This window comes from Pseudophryne corroboree, unplaced genomic scaffold (assembly GCF_028390025.1).
Source record: "Pseudophryne corroboree isolate aPseCor3 unplaced genomic scaffold, aPseCor3.hap2 scaffold_1138, whole genome shotgun sequence".
Classification (NCBI taxonomy): Eukaryota; Metazoa; Chordata; class Amphibia; order Anura; family Myobatrachidae; genus Pseudophryne; species Pseudophryne corroboree.
Window position 1 is genome coordinate 104,360 of NW_026967763.1, and position 18,200 is coordinate 122,559.

Here is an 18,200-nt window from a genome sequence, read left to right on the forward strand (position 1 = left end):
CGGGGACTGTCTAAGTGTGTGTATATGTACTGTATGGAGAGGACGGGGACTGTGTGAGTGTGTGTATATGTACTGTATGGAGAGGACGGGGACTGTCTGTGTGAGTATGTGTATATGTACTGTATGGATAGGACGGGGACTGTCTGTGTGAGTGTGTGTATATGTACTGTATGGAGAGGACGGGGACTGTCTGTGAGTGTGTGTATATGTACTGTATGGAGAGGACGGGGACTGTCTGAGTGTGTGTATATGTACTGTATGGAGAGGACGGGGACTGTCTGTGTGAGTATGTGTATATGTACTGTATGGATAGGACGGGGACTGTCTGTGTGAGTGTGTGCATATGTACTGTATGGAGAGGACGGGGACTGTCTGTGTGAGTGTGTGTATAAGTACTGTATGGAGAGGACGGGGACTGTCTGTGAGTGTGTGTATATGTACTGTATGGAGAGGACGGGGACTGTCTGTGTGAGTGTGTGTATATGTACTGTATGGAGAGGACGAGGACTGTCTGTGTGAGTGTGTGTATGTGTACTGTATGGAGAGGACGGGACAGTATGTGTGAGTGTGTGTATATGTACTGTATGGAGAGGACGGGGACTGTCTGTGTGAGAGTGTGTATATGTACTGTATGGAGAGGACGGGGACTGTCTGTGAGTGTGTGTAAATGTACTGTATGGAGAGGACGGAGACTGTCTGTGTGAGTGTGTGTATATGTACTGTATGGAGAGGACGGGGACTGTCTGTGAGAGTGTGTGTATATGTACTGTATGGAGAGGACGGGGACTGTCTGTGTGAGTGTGTGTATATGTACTGTATGGAGAGGGCGGAGACTGTCTGTGTGAGTGTGTGTATATATACTGTATGGAGAGGACGGGGACTGTCTGTGTGAGTGTGTGTATATGTACTGTATGGAGAGGACGGGGACTGTCTGTGTGTGTATATGTACTGTATGGAGAGGACGGGGACTGTCTGTGTGAGTGTGTGTACATGTACTGTATGGAGAGGACGGGGACTGTCTGTGAGTGTGTGTATATGTACTGTATGGAGAGGACGGAGACTGTCTGTGTGAGTGTGTATATATATACTGTATGGAGAGGACGGGGACTGTCTGTATGAGTGTGTGTATATGTACTGTATGGAGAGGACGGGGACTGTCTGTGTGAGTGTGTGTATATGTACTGTATGGAGAGGACGGGGACTGTTTGTGTGAGTGTGTGTATATGTACTGTATGGAGAGGACAGGGACTGTCTGTGTGAGTGTGTGTATATATGTACTGTATGCAGAGGACGGGGACTGTCTGTATGAGTGTGTGTATATGTACTGTATGGAGAGGACGGGGACTGTCTGTGTGAGTGTGTATATATGTACTGTATGGAGAGGACGGGGACTGTCTGTGTGAGTGTGTGTATATGTACTGTATGGATAGGACGGGGACTGTCTGTGTGAGTGTGTATATATGTACTGTATGGAGAGGACGGGGACTGTCTGAGTGTGTGTATATGTACTGTATGGAGAGGACGGGGACTGTCTGTGAGTGTATGTATATGTACTGTATGGAGAGGACGGGGACTGTCTGAGTGTGTGTATATGTACTGTATGGAGAGGACGGGGACTGTGTGAGTGTGTGTATATGTACTGTATGGAGAGGACGGGGACTGTCTGTGTGAGTTTGTGTATATGTACTGTATGGATAGGACGGGGACTGTCTGTGTGAGTGTGTGTATATGTACTGTATGGAGAGGACGGGGACTGTCTGTGAGTGTGTGTATATGTACTGTATGGAGAGGACGGGGACTGTCTGAGTGTGTGTATATGTACTGTATGGAGAGGACGGGGACTGTCTGTGTGAGTATGTGTATATGTACTGTATGGGTAGGACGGGGACTGTCTGTGTGAGTGTGTGCATATGTACTGTATGGAGAGGACGGGGACTGTCTGTGTGAGTGTGTGTATAAGTACTGTATGGAGAGGACGGGGACTGTCTGTGAGTGTGTGTATATGTACTGTATGGAGAGGACGGGGACTGTCTGTGTGAGTGTGTGTATATGTACTGTATGGAGAGGACGAGGACTGTCTGTGTGAGTGTGTGTATGTGTACTGTATGGAGAGGACGGGACAGTATGTGTGAGTGTGTGTATATGTACTGTATGGAGAGGACGGGGACTGTCTGTGTGAGAGTGTGTATATGTACTGTATGGAGAGGACGGGGACTGTCTGTGTGTGTGTGTAAATGTACTGTATGGAGAGGACGGAGACTGTCTGTGTGAGTGTGTGTATATGTACTGTATGGAGAGGACGGGGACTGTCTGTGAGAGTGTGTGTATATGTACTGTATGGAGAGGACGGGGACTGTCTGTGTGAGTGTGTGTATATGTACTGTATGGAGAGGACGGAGACTGTCTGTGTGAGTGTGTGTATATATACTGTATGGAGAGGACGGGGACTGTCTGTGTGAGTGTGTGTATATGTACTGTATGGAGAGGACGGGGACTGTCTGTGTGTGTATATGTACTGTATGGAGAGGACGGGGACTGTCTGTGTGAGTGTGTGTACATGTACTGTATGGAGAGGACGGGGACTGTCTGTGAGTGTGTGTATATGTACTGTATGGAGAGGACGGAGACTGTCTGTGTGAGTGTGTATATATATACTGTATGGAGAGGACGGGGACTGTCTGTATGAGTGTGTGTATATGTACTGTATGGAGAGGACGGGGACTGTCTGTGTGAGTGTGTGTATATGTACTGTATGGAGAGGACGGGGACTGTTTGTGTGAGTGTGTGTATATGTACTGTATGGAGAGGAAAGGGACTGTCTGTGTGAGTGTGTGTATATATATGTACTGTATGCAGAGGACGGGGACTGTCTGTATGAGTGTGTGTATATGTACTGTATGGAGAGGACGGGGACTGTCTGTGTGAGTGTGTGTATATGTACTGTATGGAGAGGACGGGGACTGTCTGTGTGAGTGTGTGTATATGTACTGTATGGAGAGGACGGGGACTGTCTGTGTGAGTGTGTGTATATGTACTGTATGGAGAGGACGGAGACTGTCTGTGTGAGTGTGTGTATATGTACTGTATGGAGAGGACGGAGACTGTCTGTGTGAGTGTGTGTATATGTACTGTATGGAGAGGACGGGGATTGTCTGTGTGTGTGTATATGTACTGTATGGAGAGGACAGGGACTGTCTGTATGAGTGTGTGTATATGTACTGTATGGAGAGGACGGGGACAGTCTGTATGAGTGTGTATATGTACTGTATGGTGAGGACGGGGACAGTCTGTATGAGTGTGTGTATATGTACTGTATGGAGAGGACGGGGACAGTTTGTATGAGTGTTTGTATATGTACTGTATGGAGAGGACGGGGACTGTCTGTGTGTGTGTATATGTACTGTATGGAGAGGACGGGGACTGTCTGTGTGTGTGTGTGTGTGTGTGTGTGTGTATATGTACTGTATGGAGAGGACAGGGACTGTCTGTGTGAGTGTGTGTATATGTACTGTATGGAGAGGACGGGGACAGTCTGTGTGAGTGTGTATATATGTACTGTATGGAGAGGACGGGGACTGTCTGTGTGAGTGTGTGTATATGTACTGTATGGAGAGGACGGGGACTGTGTGAGTGTGTGTATATGTACTGTATGGAGAGGACGGGTACTGTCTGTGTGAGTGTGTGTATATGTACTGTATGGAGAGGACGGGGACTGTCTGTGTGAGTGTGTGTATATGTACTGTATGGAGAGGACGGGGACTGTCTGTGTGAGTGTGTGTATATGTACTGTATGGAGAGGACGGGGACTGTCTGTGTGAGTGTGTGTATGTACTGTATGGAGAGGATGGGGACTGTGTGAGTGTGTGTATATGTACTGTATGGAGAGGACGGGGACTGTCTGTGTGAGTGTGTGTATATGTACTGTATGGAGAGGACGGGGACTGTCTGTGTGAGTGTGTGTATATGTACTGTATGGAGAGGACGGGGACTGTCTGTGTGTGTGTGTGTGTGTGTGTGTGTGTATATGTACTGTATGGAGAGGACGGGGACTGTCTGTGTGAGTGTGTGTATACAGTATGTACTGTATGGAGAGGACGGGGAATGTCTGTGTGAGTGTGTGTATACAGTATGTACTGTATGGAGAAGACGGGGACTGTCTGTGTGAGTGTGTGTATACAGTATGTACTGTATGGAGAGGATGGGGACTGTGTGAGTGTGTGTATACAGTATGTACTGTATGGAGAAGACGGGGACTGTCTGTGTGAGTGTGTGTATACAGTATGTACTGTATGGAGAGGACGGGGACTGTGTGAGTGTGTGTATACAGTATGTACTGTATGGAGAGGACGGGGACTGTCTGTGTGAGTGTGTGTATACAGTATGTACTGTATGGAGAGGACGGGGACTGTCTGTGTGAGTGTGTGTATACAGTATGTACTGTATGGAGAGGACGGGGACTGTCTGTGTGAGTGTGTGTATATGTACTGTATGGAGAGGACGGGGACTGTCTGTGTGAGTGTGTGTATACAGTATGTACTGTATGGAGAGGACGGGGACTGTCTGTGTGAGTGTGTGTATACAGTATGTGTGTATACAGTATGTACTGTATGGAGAGGACGGGGACTGTCTGTGTGAGTGTGTGTATACAGTATGTGTGTATACAGTATGTACTGTATGGAGAGGACGGGGACTGTCTGTGTGAGTGTGTGTATACAGTATGTACTGTATGGAGAGGACGGGGACTGTCTGTGTGAGTATGTGTATACAGTATGTACTGTATGGAGAGGACGGGGAATGTCTGTGTGAGTGTGTGTATACAGTATGTACTGTATGGAGAGGACGGGGACTGTCTGTGTGAGTGTGTGTATACAGTATGTGTGTATACAGTATGTACTGTATGGAGAGGACGGGGACTGTCTGTGTGAGTGTGTGTATACAGTATGTACTGTATGGAGAGGACTGGGAATGTCTGTGTGAGTGTGTGTATACAGTATGTGTGTATACAGTATGTACTGTATGGAGAGGACGGGGACTGTCTATGTGAGTGTGTGTATACAGTATGTACTGTATGGAGAGGACGGGGACTGTCTGTGTGAGTGTGTGTATACAGTATGTACTGTATGGAGAGGACGGGAAATGTCTGTGTGAGTGTGTGTATACAGTATGTACTGTATGGAGAGGACGGGGACTGTCTGTGTGAGTGTGTGTATACAGTATGTGTGTATACAGTATGTACTGTATGGAGAGGACGGGGACTGTCTGTGTGAGTGTGTGTATACAGTATGTACTGTATGGAGAGGACGGGGAATGTCTGTGTGAGTGTGTGTATACAGTATGTGTGTATACAGTATGTACTGTATGGAGAGGACGGGGACTGTCTGTGTGAGTGTGTGTATACAGTATGTACTGTATGGAGAGGACGGGGACTGTCTGTGTGAGTGTGTGTATACAGTATGTACTGTATGGAGAGGACTGGGAATGTCTGTGTGAGTGTGTGTATACAGTATGTGTGTATACAGTATGTACTGTATGGAGAGGACGGGGACTGTCTATGTGAGTGTGTGTATACAGTATGTACTGTATGGAGAGGACGGGGACTGTCTGTGTGAGTGTGTGTATACAGTATGTACTGTATGGAGAGGACGGGAAATGTCTGTGTGAGTGTGTGTATACAGTATGTACTGTATGGAGAGGACGGGGACTGTCTGTGTGAGTGTGTGTATACAGTATGTGTGTATACAGTATGTACTGTATGGAGAGGACGGGGACTGTCTGTGTGAGTGTGTGTATACAGTATGTACTGTATGGAGAGGACGGGGAATGTCTGTGTGAGTGTGTGTATACAGTATGTGTGTATACAGTATGTACTGTATGGAGAGGACGGGGACTGTCTGTGTGAGTGTGTGTATACAGTATGTACTGTATGGAGAGGACGGGGAATGTCTGTGTGAGTGTGTGTATACAGTATGTGTGTATACAGTATGTACTGTATGGAGAGGACGGGGACTGTCTGTGTGAGTGTGTGTATACAGTATGTACTGTATGGAGAGGACGGGGACTGTCTGTGTGAGTGTGTGTATACAGTATGTACTGCATGGAGAGGACGGGGAATGTCTGTGTGAGTGTGTGTATACAGTATGTACTGTATGGAGAGGACGGGGACTGTCTGTGTGAGTGTGTGTATACAGTATGTGTGTATACAGTATGTACTGTATGGAGAGGACGGGGACTGTCTGTGTGAGTGTGTGTATACAGTATGTACTGTATGGAGAGGACGGGGAATGTCTGTGTGAGTGTGTGTATACAGTATGTGTGTATACAGTATGTACTGTATGGAGAGGACGGGGACTGTCTATGTGAGTGTGTGTATACAGTATGTACTGTATGGAGAGGACGGGGAATGTCTGTGTGAGTGTGTGTATACAGTATGTACTGTATGGAGAGGACGGGGAATGTCTGTGTGAGTGTGTGTATACAGTATGTACTGTATGGAGAGGACGGGGACTGTCTGTGTGAGTGTGTGTATACAGTATGTACTGTATGGAGAGGACGGGGAATGTCTGTGTGAGTGTGTGTATACAGTATGTACTGTATGGAGAGGACGGGGAATGTCTGTGTGAGTGTGTGTATACAGTATGTACTGTATGGAGAGGACGGGGACTGTCTGTGTGAGTGTGTGTATACAGTATGTACTGTATGGAGAGGACGGGGACTGTCTGTGTGAGTGTGTGTATACAGTATGTACTGTATGGAGAGGACGGGGACTGTCTGTGAGTGTGTGTATACAGTATGTACTGTATGTCTGTGTGCGGTTTGTACCTCGTTCTGTATGTGCCACTTATTTATTAGAGAATGTCCCGTTCCAGGCGCACTCCTCCTCATCCAGTGATGACTACAATATGGAGATCCCTCGTCGCGGTGTTAGCGTGGGGAAGGGGATCACACAGAAGCCCCGTGGAATCCAGCAGCTGCAGCGTCTCAGGAAGAAGTGTGTGAATGGATTCATCATGTTCTGCAGGATGAACCGGCAGCCTTACCTCAGGTATCCGGGGGGACAGAGCCGCCGCGTCAGCGTGGAGATGGGATAAGTATGGAAGTCACTGAGTATCTTGCTTTGTGTTTAGGGCGCACCCTGGGAAAGCCTCCACCGCCGCCACTAAGGATCTAGCCGAGCTGTGGAGAGTCATGTCACCTGCAGACAAGCGCCCGTACTGGTGAGAGGCGTATGCGCTGCTCCGGAACACACAGCTGGTGGGGGCTGTTATTTTGGACATGGGATATGATTCTGCATGGGATCCGGGTTCCCGAGTGTTCACAAACCCAACAGTCGGCATGCTTGCTAACAGGGACTAATGCCACTCGTGGGTGACACCCATAGCATTGCGTTGCGTTCGCCTCCCTGCAGCATGATTGACATGCTGTAGCAGTGCAGGGGTGGAGGTACCAGCAGCAGTCTCCTCTCTCCCTGCATGATGTGCCGCAGTGCTGCTACACAGCAACAGTGGACAGGTGACAAACGGGGGCAATCGGACTGATCCCTGCCCTCTGGACCCCCCTACCCCCTGCTGCAACAGTATTGCCTACCATTAATTACATTAAGATGGAACCTTTTTTATAATAGGATTTTAATACCTACCGGAAATCCTTTTCTCTTAGTCCGTAGAGGATGCTGGGGACTCCAAAAGGACCATGGGGTATAGACGGGATCCGCAGGAGACATGGGCACACTATAAGACTTTGAATGAGTGTGAACTGGCTCCTCCCTCTATGCCCCTCCTCCAGACTCCAGTTTAAGTAACTGTGCCCAGGGAGACGGACATTTCGAGGAAAGAATTTATTGTTTGAACACGGTGAGTGTCATACCAGCTCACACCTCGAACATGCCGCAGAACGTGGCATTCAATAGAACACCAGCCGACGGCATGAAAAATATAAAGCAATATGCTGACCGAAACTGTAACACAACCGGTGTGTAAACACGACCAATAATAGCATACCGCATGCCATGGCATGAATTACGTCAGCAACAGGCTTGACTGAAAAGAAACACCACATCAGTGTAACCACCAATAGCTGCAGATACAATACGCACTGGGACGGGCGCCCAGCATCCTCTACGGACTAAGAGAAAAGGATTTACCGGTAGGTATTAAAATCCTATTTTCTCATACGTCCTAGAGGATGCTGGGGACTCCAAAAGGACCATGGGGTTTATACCAAAGCTCCAGACTGGGTGGGAGAGTGCGGACGACTCTGCAGCACCGATTGAGCAAAATGAGGTCCTCATCAGCCAGGGTATCAAACTTGTAGAACTTAGCAAAAGTGTTTGAAACCGACCAAGTAGCTGCTCGGCAAAGTTGAACTGCGGAGACTCCTCGGGCATCCGCCCAAGAAGAGCCCACCTTCCTGGTAGAATGGGCCTTCACCAGCTTCGGTAACGGCAATCCAGCCGTAGAATGAGCATGCCGAATCGTATCACAGATCCAGCGTGCAATAGTCTGCTTAGAAGCAGGAGCCCCAATTTGGTTGGGAGCGTACAGGATAAACAGAGCCTCTGTTTCCCCAATCTGAGCCGTTCTGGCGACATAAATATTCAAAGCTCTGACTACATCGAGAGACTTCGAATCAGCCAAAGCTACAGTAGCCACAGGCACCCCAATAGGTTGGTTCATGTGAAACGCAGAAACCACTTTCAGAACAAATTGTCGCAGAGTTTTCAATTCCGTTCTATCCACATGGAAGATCAAATAGGGCTCTTGTGAGACAAAGACGCTAATTCCGACACCCGCCTTGCGGACGCCAAGGCCAACAGCATGACCACTTTCCAAGTGAGAAATTTTAACTCAATCTTTCGTAAAGGTTCCAACCAGTGTGACATAAGAAACTGCAACATCACGTTAAGGTCCCATGGTGCCACTGGGGGCACAAATGGAGGTTGGATGTGCAGCACCCCTTTCACGAAAGTCTGAACTTCTGGAAGGGTGGCCAATTCTTTTTGAAAGAAAATTGATAAGGCCGAAATCTGCACTTTAATGGAGCCTAACTTTAGGCCTGCATCCACACCTGCTTGCAAAAAATGGAGAAAATGACCCCGCTGAAATTCTTCCGTAGGAGCCTTCTTAGATTCACACCAAGACACATACTCCCTCCAAATACGGTGGTAAAGCTTCGCCGTTACTCCTTTCCTAGCCTGAAGCAATGTGGGAATGACTTCACCGGAAATACCCTTTCTCTAACGTCCTAGTGGATGCTGGGGACTCCGAAAGGACCATGGGGAATAGCGGCTCCGCAGGAGACTGGGCACAAAGTAAAAGCTTTAGGACTAGCTGGTGTGCACTGGCTCCTCCCCCTATGACCCTCCTCCAAGCCTCAGTTAAGATTTTGTGCCCGAACGAGAAGGGTGCAATCTAGGTGGCTCTCCTGAGCTGCTTAGAGTAAAAGTTTAAATAGGTTTTTTATTTTCAGTGAGACCTGCTGGCAACAGGCTCACTGCATCGAGGGACTAAGGGGAGAGAAACGAACTCACCTGCGTGCAGAGTGGATTGGGTTTCTTAGGCTACTGGACATTAGCTCCAGAGGGACGATCACAGGCCCAGCCATGGATGGGTCCCGGAGCCGCGCCGCCGGCCCCCCTTACAGATGCTGAAGCAAGAAGAGGTCCATAAATCGGCGGCAGAAGACTTTCCTGCCTTCATAAGGTAGCGCACAGCACTGCAGCTGTGCTCCATTGCTCTCAGCACACTTCACACTCCGGTCACTGAGGGTGCAGGACGCTGGGGGGGGCGTCCTGGGAAGCAATGAATTTACCTTATTTGGCAAAAAATACATCACATATAGCTCCTGGGCTATATGGATGTATTTAACCCCTGCCAGTTTTCCAGAAAAAAGCGGGAGAAGAGCCCGCCGTGAAGGGGGCGGGGCCTATCTCCTCAGCACACAGCGCCATTTTTCCCACACAGCTCCGCTGGTAGGAAGGCTCCCAGAATCTCCCCTGCATCCTGCAACTACAGAAACAGGGTAAAAAAGAGAGGGGGGCACTTATTTGGCAAAATAACAGATATAAGCAGCTATAAGGGATAGACACTTATTGTAAGGTTGTCCCTATACATATATAGCGCTCTGGTGTGTGCTGGCAAAATCTCCCTCTGTCTCCCCAAGGGGCTAAGTGGGTCCTGTCCTCTATCAGAGCATTCCCTGTGTGTGTGCTGGGTGTCGGTACGTGTGTGTCGACATGTATGAGGAGGAAAATGATGTGGAGGCGGAGCAATTGCCTATAATGGTGATGTCACCCCCTAGGGAGTCGACACCTGAATGGATGGCCGTAATTAAGGAATTACGTGACAGTGTCGGCACGTTACAGAAAACTGTTGACGATATGAGACAGCCGGCAGCTCAGTTAGTGCCTGTCCAGGCGTCTCAAACACCGTCAGGGGCTATTAAACGCCCGTTACCTCAGTGGGTCGACACGGACCCAGACACAGACACTGACTCCAGTGTCGACGGTGAAGAAACAAACGTATTTTCCAGTAGGGCCACACGTTACATGATCACGGCAATGAAGGAGGTTTTGCACATCTCTGATACTGCAAGTACCACAAAAAGGGGTATTATGTGGGGTGTGAAAAAACTACCCGTAGTTTTTCCTGAATCAGATGAATTGAATGAAGTGTGTGATGAAGCGTGGGTTACCCCCGACAGAAAACTGCTAATTTCTAAAAAATTATTGGCACTATATCCCTTCCCACCAGAGGTTAGGGCTCGTTGGGAAACACCCCCTAGGGTGGATAAGGCGCTCACACGCTTATCAAAACAAGTGGCGTTACCGTCTCCAGAAACGGCCGCCCTTAAGGAGCCAGCAGATAGGAGGCTGGAAAATATCCTTAAAAGTATATACACACATACTGGTGTTATACTGCGACCAGCAATCGCCTCAGCCTGGATGTGCAGTGCTGGGGTGGCTTGGTCGGATTCCCTGACTGAAAATATTGATACCCTGGACAGGGACAATATATTATTGACTATAGAGCATTTAAAGGATGCATTCCTATATATGCGAGATGCACAGAGAGACATTTGCACTCTGGCATCAAGAGTAAGTGCGATGTCCATTTCTGCCAGAAGAGGATTATGGACGCGACAGTGGTCAGGGGATGCGGATTCCAAACGGCATATGGAAGTATTGCCGTATAAAGGGGAGGAGTTATTTGGGGGCGGTCTATCGGACCTGGTGGCCACGGCAACGGCTGGGAAATCCACCTTTTTACCCCAAGTCACCTCGCAGCAGAAAAAGATACCGCCTTTTCAAGCTCAGTCCTTTCGTCCCCATAAGGGCAAGCGGGCAAAAGGCCACTCATATCTGCCCCGGGGCAGAGGAAGGGAAAAAAGACTGCAACAGACAGCTTCTTCCCACGACCAGAAGCCCTCCCCCGCTTCTGCCAAGTCCTCAGCATGACGCTGGGGCCTTACAAGCGGACTCAGGCACGGTGGGGGCCCGTCTCAAGAATTTCAGCGCGCAGTGGGCTCACTCGCAAGTGGACCCCTGGATCCTGCAGGTAGTATCTCAGGGGTACAAATTGGAATTCGAGACGTCTCCCCCTCGCCGGTTCCTGAAGTCTGCTTTACCAACGTCTACCCCCGACAGGGAGGCGGTATTGGAAGCCATTCACAAGCTGTATTCCCAGCAAGTGATAATCAAGGTACCCCTCCTACAACAGGGAAAGGGGTATTACTCCACGCTGTTTGTGGTACCGAAGCCGGACGGCTCGGTGAGACCCATTTTAAATCTGAAAGCCTTGAACACTTACATAAAAAGGTTCAAGTTCAAGATGGAGTCACTCAGAGCAGTGATAGCGAACCTGGAAGAAGGGGACTACATGGTGTCTCTGGACATCAAGGATTACCTCCATGTCCCAATTTGCCCTTCTCACCAAGGGTACCTCAGGTTTGTGGTACAGAACTGTCACTATCAGTTTCAGACGCTGCCGTTTGGATTGTCCACGGCACCCCGGGTCTTTACCAAGGTAATGGCCGAAATGATGATTCTTCTTCGAAGAAAAGGCGTCTTAATTATCCCTTACTTGGACGATCTCCTGATAAGGGCACGGTCCAGAGAACAGTTAGAGGTCGGAGTAGCACTATCGCAAATAGTACTACGACAGCACGGATGGATTCTAAATATTCCAAAATCGCAGCTGATTCCGACGACACGTCTGCTGTTCCTAGGGATGATTCTGGACACAGTACAGAAAAAGGTGTTTCTCCCGGAAGAGAAAGCCAGGGAGTTATCCGACCTAGTCAGGAAACTCCTAAGACCAGGCCAGGTGTCAGTGCATCAGTGCACAAGGGTCCTGGGAAAGATGGTGGCTTCTTACGAAGCGATTCCATTCGGCAGATTCCACGCAAGAACTTTTCAGTTGGATCTGCTAGACAAATGGTCCGGATCGCATCTTCAAATGCATCAGCGGATAACCCTGTCTCCAAGGACAAGGGTGTCTCTCCTGTGGTGGTTACAGAGTGCTCATCTCCTAGAGGGCCGCAGATTCGGCATTCAGGATTGGGTCCTGGTGACCACGGATGCCAGCCTGAGAGGCTGGGGAGCAGTCACACAGGGAAAAAATTTCCAGGGCTTGTGGTCAAGCATGGAAACGTCACTTCACATAAATATCCTGGAACTAAGGGCCATTTACAATGCCCTAAGTCAGGCAAGGCCTCTGCTTCAGGGTCAGCCAGTATTGATCCAGTCGGACAACATCACGGCAGTCGCCCACGTAAACAGACAGGGCGGCACAAGAAGCAGGAGGGCAATGACGGAAGTGGCAAGGATTCTTCGCTGGGCGGAAAATCATGTGATAGCACTGTCAGCAGTGTTCATTCCGGGAGTGGACAACTGGGAAGCAGACTTCCTCAGCAGACACGATCTTCACCCGGGGGAGTGGGGACTTCACCCAGAAGTCTTCCACATGATTGTAAACCGTTGGGAAAAACCAAAGGTGGACATGATGGCGTCTCGCCTCAACAAAAAACTGGACAGATATTGCTCCAGGTCAAGGGACCCTCAGGCAATAGCTGTGGACGCTCTGGTAACACCGTGGGTGTACCGGTCAGTGTATGTGTTCCCTCCTCTTCCTCTCATACCAAAAGTACTGAGAATCATAAGAAGGAGAGGAGTAAAGACTATACTCGTGGCTCCGGATTGGCCAAGAAGGACTTGGTACCCGGAAATTCAAGAGATGCTCACGGAAGACCCGTGGCCTCTACCTCTAAGACAGGACCTGCTCCAGCAGGGACCATGTTTGTTCCAAGACTTACCGCGGCTGCGTTTGACGGCATGGCGGTTGAACGCCGGATCCTGAAGGAAAAAGGCATTCCGGATGAAGTCATCCCTACCCTGATCAAAGCCAGGAAGGATGTAACCGTACAACATTATCACCGTATTTGGCGTAAATATGTTGCGTGGTGCGAGGCCAGGAAGGCCCCTACGGAGGAGTTTCAACTGGGTCGATTCCTGCATTTCCTGCAAACAGGACTGTCTATGGGCCTCAAATTAGGGTCCATTAAGGTTCAAATTTCGGCCCTGTCGATATTCTTCCAAAAAGAACTAGCTTCTGTACCTGAAGTTCAGACGTTTGTCAAGGGAGTACTGCATATACAGCCTCCTTTTGTGCCTCCAGTGGCACCTTGGGATCTCAATGTAGTGTTGGGATTCCTAAAATCACATTGGTTTGAACCACTCACCACTGTGGACTTGAAATATCTCACTTGGAAAGTGGTAATGCTGTTAGCCCTGGCTTCAGCCAGGCGTGTATCAGAATTGGCGGCTTTATCCTATAAAAGCCCTTACCTAATTTTTCATACGGACAGGGCAGAATTGAGGACTCGTCCTCAATTTCTCCCTAAGGTGGTTTCAGCATTTCACTTAAACCAACCTATTGTGGTGCCTGCGGCTACTAGGGACTTGGAGGATTCCAAGTTGCTGGACGTAGTCAGGGCCCTGAAAATATATGTTTCCAGGACGGCTGGAGTCAGAAAATCTGACTCGCTGTTTATCCTGTATGCACCCAACAAGCTGGGTGCTCCTGCTTCTAAGCAGACAATTGCTCGTTGGATTTGTAGTACAATTCAGCTTGCACATTCTGTGGCAGGCCTGCCACAGCCAAAATCTGTAAAAGCCCATTCCACACGGAAAGTGGGCTCATCTTGGGCGGCTGCCCGAGGGGTCTCGGCTTTCCAACTTTGCCGAGCAGCTACTTGGTCAGGGGCAAACACGTTTGCTAAATTCTACAAATTTGATACCCTGGCTGAGGAGGACCTGGAGTTCTCTCATTCGGTGCTGCAGAGTCATCCGCACTCTCCCGCCCGTTTGGGAGCTTTGGTATAATCCCCATGGTCCTTTCGGAGTCCCCAGCATCCACTAGGACGTTAGAGAAAATAAGAATTTACTTACCGATAATTCTATTTCTCATAGTCCGTAGTGGATGCTGGGCGCCCATCCCAAGTGCGGATTGTCTGCATTACTTGTACATAGTTATTGTTACAAAAATCGGGTTATTATTGTAGTGAGCCATCTTTTCAGAGGCTCCTTCTGTTATCATGCTGTTAACTGGGTTCAGATCACAAGTTGTACGGTGTGATTGGTGTGGCTGGTAATGAGTCTTACCCGGGATTCAAAATCCTTCCTTATTGTGTACGCTCGTCCGGGCACAGTATCCTAACTGAGGCTTGGAGGAGGGTCATAGGGGGAGGAGCCAGTGCACACCAGCTAGTCCTAAAGCTTTTACTTTGTGCCCAGTCTCCTGCGGAGCCGCTATTCCCCATGGTCCTTTCGGAGTCCCCAGCATCCACTACGGACTATGAGAAATAGAATTATCGGTAAGTAAATTCTTATTTTCGGGCTAGGATATGGCGTTCAACTGCCATGCCGTCAAACTCAGCCATGGCAACTCTTGATACACGCCCGGTCCTAGCTGTAACAGGTCCTCTCGTAGAGGAGGAGGCCAGGGATCTTCTATGAGTAAGTCTTGAAGATCTGGATACCAAGCCCTCCTTGGCTAGACCGGAACAATGAGGATCGCCTGAACCTTTGTTCTAATGTTTATCACCTTCGGAAAGAGTGAAAGTGGAGGGAACACATAGACCGACTGAAACACCCACAGTGTCACGAGGGCGTCCACTGCTATTGCTTGAGTGTCCCTTGACCTGGAACAATATCCCTGAAGTTTCTTGTTGAGGCGAGACGCCATCATATCTACTTGAGGAATTTCTCAAAGACTTGTCACTTCTGTAAAAACTTCTTGATGAAGACCCCACTCTCCCGGATGGAGATCGTGTCTGTTGAGGAAGTCTATTTCTCCGTTGTCTACACCCGGAACGAAGAGCGTTCACATGCCTTTCAGCCCAGCGGAAAACTTTTGCGGCTTCTGCCATTGCCGCTTTGCTCCTTGTTCCGCCCTAGCGGCTTACTTACGCCACTGCTGTTAAGTCGTCCGACAGAATTAAGACGGGCAGATCGCGAAGAAGATGTTCCGTTGTAAACAGCTCTTAATTCAAGAATGCTTATTGCAGACAAGCTACCCGGCTTGACCTTTTCCCCTGGAAGTACTGCTCCCCAGCCTCGGAGACTTGTATCCATGAACACCAGGATCTAATCCTGGATCCCGAACCTTCGTCCCTCTAGGAGGTGAGAACTGTGAAGCCACCACTGGAGAGATATCCTGGTCCTGGAAAATAGGATTATTTTCCGGTGCATGTGCAGGTGAGACCCGGACCACATGTCCAACTGGTCCCGCAAAAACCACTCCGGCATTTGACCTGCTCACCGAATGGCCTCGTAGGCCGCAACCATCTTCTTCATCAACGGAACGTATTGATGGGTTTACACTGTTGCAAATCTGATCCGACTCTGGATCCTCAGATCTCTTTCCACAGGAAAAAACAAACTCTCAACAGTTCAGTATCTAATCTTATTCCCACCTCCGACATCTGCGTCGTTGGGATCAACAGCGATTCTCTGTGTTGAAAAACTGTCAGAGAGAAACAACGATTCGTACCACTTGTTTCTAGACCTCGACGTAGTTAGGAGAGCGTCCCAGTACAGAATAATAATGGCTCTTACTATTCAAGGAAAACTATCATACTGCCATCACTCCGGTGAAATGACAATGACAATCCTGAATAGCAAAACCAGGTAAGCTTAATGCGGATGAAACCGCATTTAAACCCTCTTTCTTCTTTTACAGGTTGGAGATCCCTGCCCTGAGAGATTCCATCTTGTAGTTCAACAAGTAGAAATCTTTTTGGGATTGTTCTGACCGAGCTGTCCGAGCTTGAATAACAGCTTTTTTTTTTTTTGTGACAGGGACAGCAGGACAACGTCCTGATTCTGACCCAACTCTTGTATGGCGTCGCATACTACCTCCCCTTCCAGAGGAGAATCGGTAAGTTCTGTTTGAAAAATCAGTGAGGGGAATCATCTGGAAACTCCAGTATGTCCCCCTTTGGACTCTATTCTTAACTCACTGGTCCATGTCCATTCCAGGACTGACTGAAGAGTATTAGACGAGTTCCCACCGGTGTGGGCTCCAGCAAGATAGACCCAGCGACCTGCAGTGGATGTGGTAGAAACAGAGGACGATATCTGCTTCTGTGAACTTGAAGAGGCTGCAGACCTCTTACCTTTTCACCTTCCTCTACCTGCAAAGAAGGGGAAAAAACGGTATCCAACCGGTTAAAATGACTGCATCCCACAAATAATGCGTCACCAACCGTTGTGATGGAACATAGCACAAGAAGGTAGACTTACCAGTGGTATCTGCCGAGATCAACTTAACAAAGCCATCCCCAAACCAGGTTACACCTTCCTAGGGAAGATACTCCAGTATTTCTCGGAGTCAGCGTCAGCATTCCATTGGTGAAACCACAACGCCCTCCTAGCCGAGACCGCCATGGAATTGGCCCGCGAACCCAAGAGTCCTATATCCCGTGTAGTCGCACGGCAGTCTGCTGCAATGTTATAGATATGACCCAACTTAAGGAGTATCCCATCTCTCCCCAGGGTAATTATATCGGATGACAAGATAACCGACCATTTCTGAATGCAAGCACTCCCCCATGCGTATGTAATGCAAATATCATCAAAGCATAAGATTAAAATATCACTTAGCTTCCTGTATACGATCCATTGTGACAGGGCCCCGTGCAGAACAGGGGTGACTCTCACTTTATTCTATCCACGGCGGGAAGAGAATACTCGGACTCCTCGTGAGGATTTGAGACCATCTTGTGACCTATAGCTTCATCAACAGAGTGACCAGCACATGAGAAGGAATAACTTTACTTCAGCATTCATTAGAAATCGTAATATGAATATACACATTTAAATACACATATACACACATATCTATATATACATCTCATATATATATATATATATTTCTCTAACGTCCTAGTGGATGCTGGGGACTCCGTAAGGACCATGGGAAATAGACGGGCTCCGCAGGAGACTGGGCACTCTAAGAAAGAATTAGTACTACTGGTGTGCACTGGCTCCTCCCTCTATGCCCCTCCTCCAGACCTCAGTTAGAATCTGTGCCCGGACAGAGCTGGGTGCTTTTAGTGAGCTCTCCTGAGCTTGCTAATAAGAAAGTATTTTAGTTAGGTTTTTTATTTTCAGAGAGATCTGCTGGCAACAGACTCTCTGCTACGTGGGACTGAGGGGAGAGAAGCAAACCTACTAACTGCAGATAGGTCGTGCTTCTTAGGCTACTGGACACCATTAGCTCCAGAGGGATCGAACACAGGACCTGACCTTGGTCGTCCGTTCCCGGAGCCGCGCCGCCGTCCCCCTCGCAGAGCCAGAAGACAGAAGCCGGCGGGTTGAAGCAAGAAGACGTCAAAATCGGCGGCAGAAGACTCCTGTCTTTATCTGAGGTAGCGCACAGCACTGCAGCCATTGCGCCCACACACTCCGGTCACTGTAGGGTGCAGGGCGCAGGGGGGACGCCCTGGGCAGCAATTGATACCTCCTGGCAAAAGCAGCATATATACAGTTGGACACTGTTATATGCATGAGCCCCCGCCATTAATTTCACACAAAATCGCGGGACAGAAGCCCGCCGCTGAGGGGGCGGGGCCTTCTTCCTCAGCACTCACCAGCGCCATTTTCTCTCCACAGCTCCGCTGAGAGGAAGCTCCCCAGGCTCTCC

General features: G+C 48.8%; 1 protein-coding gene across 1 annotated transcript in view; it reads left to right on the plus strand.

Annotated features, from left to right (window-relative positions):
* MEIOSIN (meiosis initiator) overlaps positions 1-18,200 on the plus strand; it is a 138,211-nt gene that overhangs the window by 90,865 nt on the left and 29,146 nt on the right. Inside the window, exons 4-5 of the mRNA XM_063950648.1 lie at positions 6,867-7,042; positions 7,125-7,214. Of these exons, the coding sequence (XP_063806718.1) occupies positions 6,867-7,042; positions 7,125-7,214 (266 nt within the window). The remainder of the gene's footprint in view (positions 1-6,866; positions 7,043-7,124; positions 7,215-18,200) is intronic.